Genomic DNA, 6,387 nt, shown 5'->3' on the forward strand with positions numbered 1-6,387 from the left:
TTTTAACACAAGGCATTTCTCAAATGTTCATGGGAGCATTCATGAGCAAAGCTTTAAACAATGAAAGTTAAATTATCTCTAATTAAAAGCTAAGTCAGTATACAGTTACATCTCATAAAATTAGATTACAATATAATAGTAGATGCTATTAAATGTCATCATGTAATTAAGTATTATTGTGAGGCTCAACACTGTTCTTTAAGGTGGTATCCTCTTAGTTCTACTGTGGAAAAAAAATCATCTTTAAGTTAAATTATTACACCATTATACTTTATTACTATGCTTTTTCTTTTCTTTTCTTTTCTTTTCTTTTTTTTACAAGAGCTATGAAATCTAAATCTACAATTTCACAAATCAGTTTTCAGAACAGTATACACTAAACATATTTTGGATTGACAGTAGTAGTAATTATTGTTAATTAGGTTGGTGTCAGTGTTTCTGTATAGGGCACACTATATAACCAGAGCCTGACTGATACCATCCAACATTGATACCAGGGAGTAAAAAATCCTAATATCGATTTATCAGGCAATATTCTTTATATACTATAGAAAATTTAGAACATATAACACTTCTGCCAAAGATATATAATGGAGGCAGGATATTTTACCATTTAACAATAAACTTAATTGTCCAAAATAATATCAAAACTTCCACTGGTATTATTGATAATTATAAATAACTACAAAAAACTGCTCGTAAGAACCAAAAAACATCTGCATTACAACATGCAAAGATAAATAAATAAATATTTTTAAAAAGTTTTTCATATGCATATTGGCCAGCATGTTTACTCATACTGATATAGACTGATATAGCTCTGATAGGCCAATATTGGGCCAATAATATCAGTAGGAGAATATATTGATTGGACTACCTGTAACAGAATATAATGAGGTTACTAACCAAAGAAGTGTCAGTCAACCTCACTTTTGAGTGGGCAGGTGGTTGCCTGGACAGAAACACACATCCATGGCTGCGCTTCATCATGTGAGGCTGTGTCATAGAGGAGCCTCAGTATGTGTCTGTTTTGGTACCTGCGAGGTGCGATGCGACAGGTCTGACTGAAACCCACACCGTCAAAGGTCTCCAAGATCCACAAAACAAACCCACAAGCCACGCACGAAGTTATGATGTATGAGTTTTGCGCACAATGTAATTCCCATGCCATAACTGCTTCGTATGAGGCTCCCAGGTAATGTGAATCATTTTTGTCGCATGGACTATCAGATCCATTTAACTTAACTGAGTGTACCATGGTGGTAGATGTCATCTCTCTGCGTAAAGTCAAGTTTCCAGTCACCTCTTTGCGCAACAGAAGGTTAAATCTGATACACGATGTGTTACAGTTCATCCCAGTGTCTTTGCAAGAACTTGTCTATTCAGTCACCTTTCAGTCAGTTAAAAATCTAACTTTTCTTTAAAATAAACAAATGATGAACACTTCTTCTTGGGCAATTTCCTTCGTATAAAATGACACTAGATTATCTGGAACTTCTCTAAAAATAGGTTAAATTCTTTAATTACAGTGGCAGAACTTGAATTTTCACATCTTCTGGTAAAGCAAATATGTCATGCACCCTCTCAGAGTATAATATATGACTTGTTAAGATGTTTCGCAGGGCAGGCGGCTGGCATCTTTGAGGTCATTTCTCTGCCAAAGTCGCTCTTCAGCTCTTAACGCGCAGCCTTTGAAACCACATTCGATTTCAGTCGCTGCGTCTCAGCCAGAGGTCTGAAAGTTAAAAAGTGAGCATTTTGATAGCTCATAGGCTATCTCATTTCCTCCACAGCCCCGATGACCGGAGCTTGTATCATTTAATTAATCCCTGGCATGACGTGCTCTGAGGCAGGTAGAGAAAACAGGGAGTTGGCGCGGAAGGAGGACCATTACGCAGGTTGGCATGACATCACCATGGGCTGGCTATAAAGCGCAGAGGACTAATACACAGAGTTAGAGGAGCACTTGAGGAGCTTTGGAGTAAAGGACGGACTGAAGCCTCTTATGTTTAACAGCTGATTGGTTGCTGTCTCCGTCCCTCTTTGTGAACTTGAGCGCAGAGGAATCCCTTAAAGAACACAAGACTGGTCAAAATGAACTTGTCGTACTTGGTAGCGTGTGGACTTATGGTCACCCTGCTTTCAGTAAGGATGGGCGCAAAACCTTTATCACAGGCGCAGCAAAAGGTAAGAAGAACTCACTTATATTCTCTCTTTTTTTTACTGAGAACTTGAGCAGTTTATTTAACTGTAGGAAGCTGAGTGTTGCCTCAAGAGTGAACAGCTGTTCTGTGGTTCAGGCGCTCAAGACTGTTGTTTTTACGCATCATATTTCATAATTTCAGTCATGCTTAGCACATTTTCCACACTCTGAATCTAAAACATCTAACGTATATTATAAAGAGACTGTATGATTCATATTCGGTGATGTTTAACCCCTGGAGGCATCATAACTACCGTACTTCACTCCTCATCATTTGTCAGTTTTTGTGTTTCAGCGCCTAATGAAGTCATTTGACAAGCGCTCCAAAGAAAAACGAATCAAGAGCATTTAGGTGGAACCATTAAAATTAAAAACGCTTTTCAGCAACATATGAAAGGACTTTACACGATGGAGAAATGCAGGTTCAGCCTGGAATTAATAGTTTCCATTTGTGTCCCAAAATGAAACCACAACAAACGATATGTTTCTGTGCGTAAAATCACAATTACGCACAGAATTCGCTTGTAGAATCAACTGAACAACCCCGAAACTTTATGAATAATCATTTGAGAAATTTGTTTCAGTTATAAGCTGAGATAGATAGACTTTGGGATGTCTGCAAATTGATGCCACAGTGTGCGTTCAGAGCAGAGGAGCGGGCTACAGGCACCTGCCTTCTGTGACACTTCACTGAAGAGTGTCAGAGCTAAATTGTCACAATAAAAATGAAAGTACAGAACTCTCACTGGAAATTAACTACATTAAGCGCGCCATTTAAGACTTTTTGTAGATCTATTGGTTGTTTTTGATCAGACAGGATTCATCTCAGTTAATCCTACAGCGCCGTGCGGCAAGAATTTTTCCTCTTGGCCAATGCAGAGTGTGTATGAAAGTGCTTAAATGTGCACTAAATTAAGGTTTACTCCACTTTAATATAAAGTATTATGCAAAAGACTTGTCTGCTCAAAGATGTACCAAGCATGTAGATCAATTTTATCTCTTTACACAGAGTATTTCCTAAGGGAGACCTCGTTTATTTACTTTCTCAACCTGTGTTCCAGTCTCTTAGAAGTTTGCTGGGCGAGGAGCTGGCGGAGTTTCTGGAGTCGGAGGAGAGGGAGAGGCGGCTAGACGCTGTGCGCTCTCGGATACGGTTACTGCGAGATTTACGCATGGACACCCGCGCCAGAGGGATGTGGGCTCGTCTCCTTAACGACCAACCCGCATCCAGGAGACACAAATCCGGAAACAAGAAAGGAGGATCCCCGACGCGGAGTGGCTGCTTCGGACACAAGATGGACAGGATAGGGACCATCAGCGGCATGGGGTGCTAGGGACTGGAGCAGCGCTGTGATGGTGAGTCACAGTCCCATTTCACACTTAGATTCGCAGTAACCTGACATATAAACAGAAGAGTACAAAAGGATAGGATGAATGAAAGAATGAATGGTGGGGATGAGGGAAACAGAGCAGAGAAGGGTTTAGTTTATTGAATGTGGAGAGAAGGGGGAGGAATGCCTCAATTTTACATTTTCTCTTTTGTCAACGGTCTTCTAAGGAGTTCATGTAGGTGACAGATGGAAAGAAAGAGAAAACAAGGATAAACAAGGATGAAAGCATGTGAAATGAAAGGTTTTCTGTTTCGTCAAAGGTCCTTATAGGATCTTGTATAGAACTGCAGAAAGGACAGAGGACAGAAAAGACAGCAAATAAGGGAAAGATGTTCAAGTCAGATTATTGTTGTTCTTGGTGGTTGTCTCAGGATAATGTGTATTTGAATCCACTGTAAGGCCAATTTAGAATAAAAATCAAATTTTAGTGGCAGCAATAAACAATAAAGGTGAGATAAGATCCTTTATTAGTCCCACAAGGGGTAAATCTGCACAGTTACAGCAGCAAAAGGGCATAGCAAAACAGAAAGAAGCACCAATAAACAATAAATAAGTAAACAAGCAATACAAGCAAAATGAAATATACAAATATGCTGTATAAATATATAAACCAAGCGGAGAAAGAGATGACCATGCATGGATGTATTCTGTCAGGTGACAGTCTGGGTCAAAAGTCGTCTTGATGTAAGAAATCCCATTCAGCTACATGTCATTGACCTCATCTGGCTGACTGACTCCTCATGTGATATCATCAAACATCAACATATAGTCCAGCAGTCTTCCCTCCTCTTTAAGACAGCAGGAAAGCCCACTTAAACTGATGCATGGGAGACAGTCCACTCTTGAAGTCATGCACATCATCCTGAATGATTCCATCCGCTTCATGTAGAAACAAGTAGCATATATCAAGTTTAAGGAGAAAAGAAAACACATAAGAGACGGAGGAGGGACGAGGGGATGCAGACAGGTTATAAACACACAGCACCCTGTGGTGGCCAGGATCTTTCTGGGAAACCCGTGCTCTTTACCCAAGTGATTTGAACAAAAACAACAAAGGGGCTGCAGTGGTGAATGAAGTAATGAGGAAGCTAGGTGACGCACAATTAGTCCTGAGGCTGGAGGCCTTTTTGTGGTTGTGGCAAACTGTGAAAACCTGATGGGGGAGTGTGATTTTGTGACTAACCTGAGTGAGTGTGTGTGTGTTTGCGTCTGTGTACGTGTTTTTCATCAGTTAACACCCGTCTGTCCCTCTCACGGGCTGCAGTGTATCATACATGTAGAAGTCTGTGGGTGACATGTTTTTGGAAGTGAAATGGTTACAAACAAAGTCAATTTGGAGATTCATAGACGGATGAGAGACTGTAGAGCGACAATGATGAATACACCTTAGATATAATCTGAACTTGTGTGAACTGGGTTGTTTCTGAATGCTCAATCTAACCTTTCTTCTTCTGTGTCCTTTCTTCCTCCAGATGTTTGGACGATGGGTTTGGACAACAAGGTTTCAGTTTGTTCTCACCTGAGGGGGAAAAAACTCACCATGTGACAGATTTTCGGTACGAAAGTCACCACGACCAGCATAAACAAAGACTGAGATGATAATGCTACAAAACCTTCATATAAATATATATATAATTGATATGCAGGTATATATACATATATACATATGTGTATACCATACAAATGGTCAACAAATACAAACACAGATGCATAACTACAAGATGGCGGACAATGGTGTAAAAACTACAAACCGCAAAGCTGTATATTGTTGCTGCTGCTGCTGCTGTACATTCATGTACTTCATCTTCCCCTGCATAAATGTATTTATGTTTAAAAAAAACTATTTATATGTTTATAAAAAGAGATATTTATAAATATGAGTTTTATTTATGTAACATTTTGAAAATGGATGCAAACTGCAGGTCAATTCTGTTTGTAACTTTTTTCTTTTGTCTCAAATAGTTGTAAATGTTTTCAAAAATGATAAAAAGAACATTCCATGTGCACTTAAAGTTTCCTCTTGGAGTTCTGTCTTTCAATGAAGTTGGTTTGGTTAGTTTTTTTTTTAACTGAACATTTTCCACATGGTTTGCAGGTGAAAAAGTGGTATCTTGGACATATTAGTTTGTCAGGAGCTATAAAAAAAAAAAAAAGCTGCCCTGCTCTCAGCTTGGCCACTAAAATTTCAACTCATTTTCCTTTTTGGTGAATCTGTTGATTATTTTCTCGATTAATCACTTAGTTGTTTGCTCCACAAAAAGTGAGAAAATGGTGAAAAATGTTGTTAACTTTTCTCCAAAGCACAAGATGACATCCTCAAATTTCTTATTTTTCACACAACCCAAAGATATTCACTTTACAGTCACAATGAAGTAAAGACACCAGAATTTAAGTTACAACTAATCTAAAGCTTTGGACCACCATTACTTTCTACGCAGTTCAGTTTTTGGTGTCGTTTGCAGCAAATGTAACAAACTTTCTACACCAGTAGGGGAATATACATCAGTAAAACAACCAACCTAAGGAATGGTATTTACTGTACATACGGGCAGTGTTCATATGCCACATTCAGACTTTATTCTTCAAGACAAGGCCAAAGTGGTTAATTCATTTTTAGCTGCATTCGACCAGCACCTTACAGTGTAGGAGATTTATCAGTGGCATAGGTTTAACTTTTACAGCTGATGCAGAGCGACTTTCCAAGACAAAGTAGTGTATATTTAAAGCCAGTTTCAAGCCAAGTTGAAAATCAGTGTCTTACTAATGTATTATATAGACAGTCATTACAGAGAA

The 6,387-nt window shown here is 38.8% G+C and overlaps 1 protein-coding gene across 1 annotated transcript; it reads left to right on the forward strand.

The window, feature by feature from the left end:
* Positions 1–1,789: 1,789 nt before the first annotated feature.
* On the forward strand, positions 1,790–5,600 carry nppc (natriuretic peptide C). Its single transcript, XM_084722240.1, has 3 exons — positions 1,790–2,187; positions 3,265–3,559; positions 5,067–5,600. The coding sequence occupies exons 1-2, from the start codon at positions 2,095–2,097 to the stop codon at positions 3,535–3,537; spliced, it is 366 nt and encodes a 121-aa protein (XP_084578366.1). The 5' UTR covers positions 1,790–2,094; the 3' UTR covers positions 3,538–3,559; positions 5,067–5,600.
* Positions 5,601–6,387: the final 787 nt, after the last annotated feature.

Source organism: Lutjanus erythropterus, chromosome 7 (genome assembly GCF_056507025.1).
Source record: "Lutjanus erythropterus isolate fLutEry1 chromosome 7, fLutEry1.hap2, whole genome shotgun sequence".
Lineage (NCBI taxonomy): Eukaryota > Metazoa > Chordata > Actinopteri > Lutjaniformes > Lutjanidae > Lutjanus > Lutjanus erythropterus.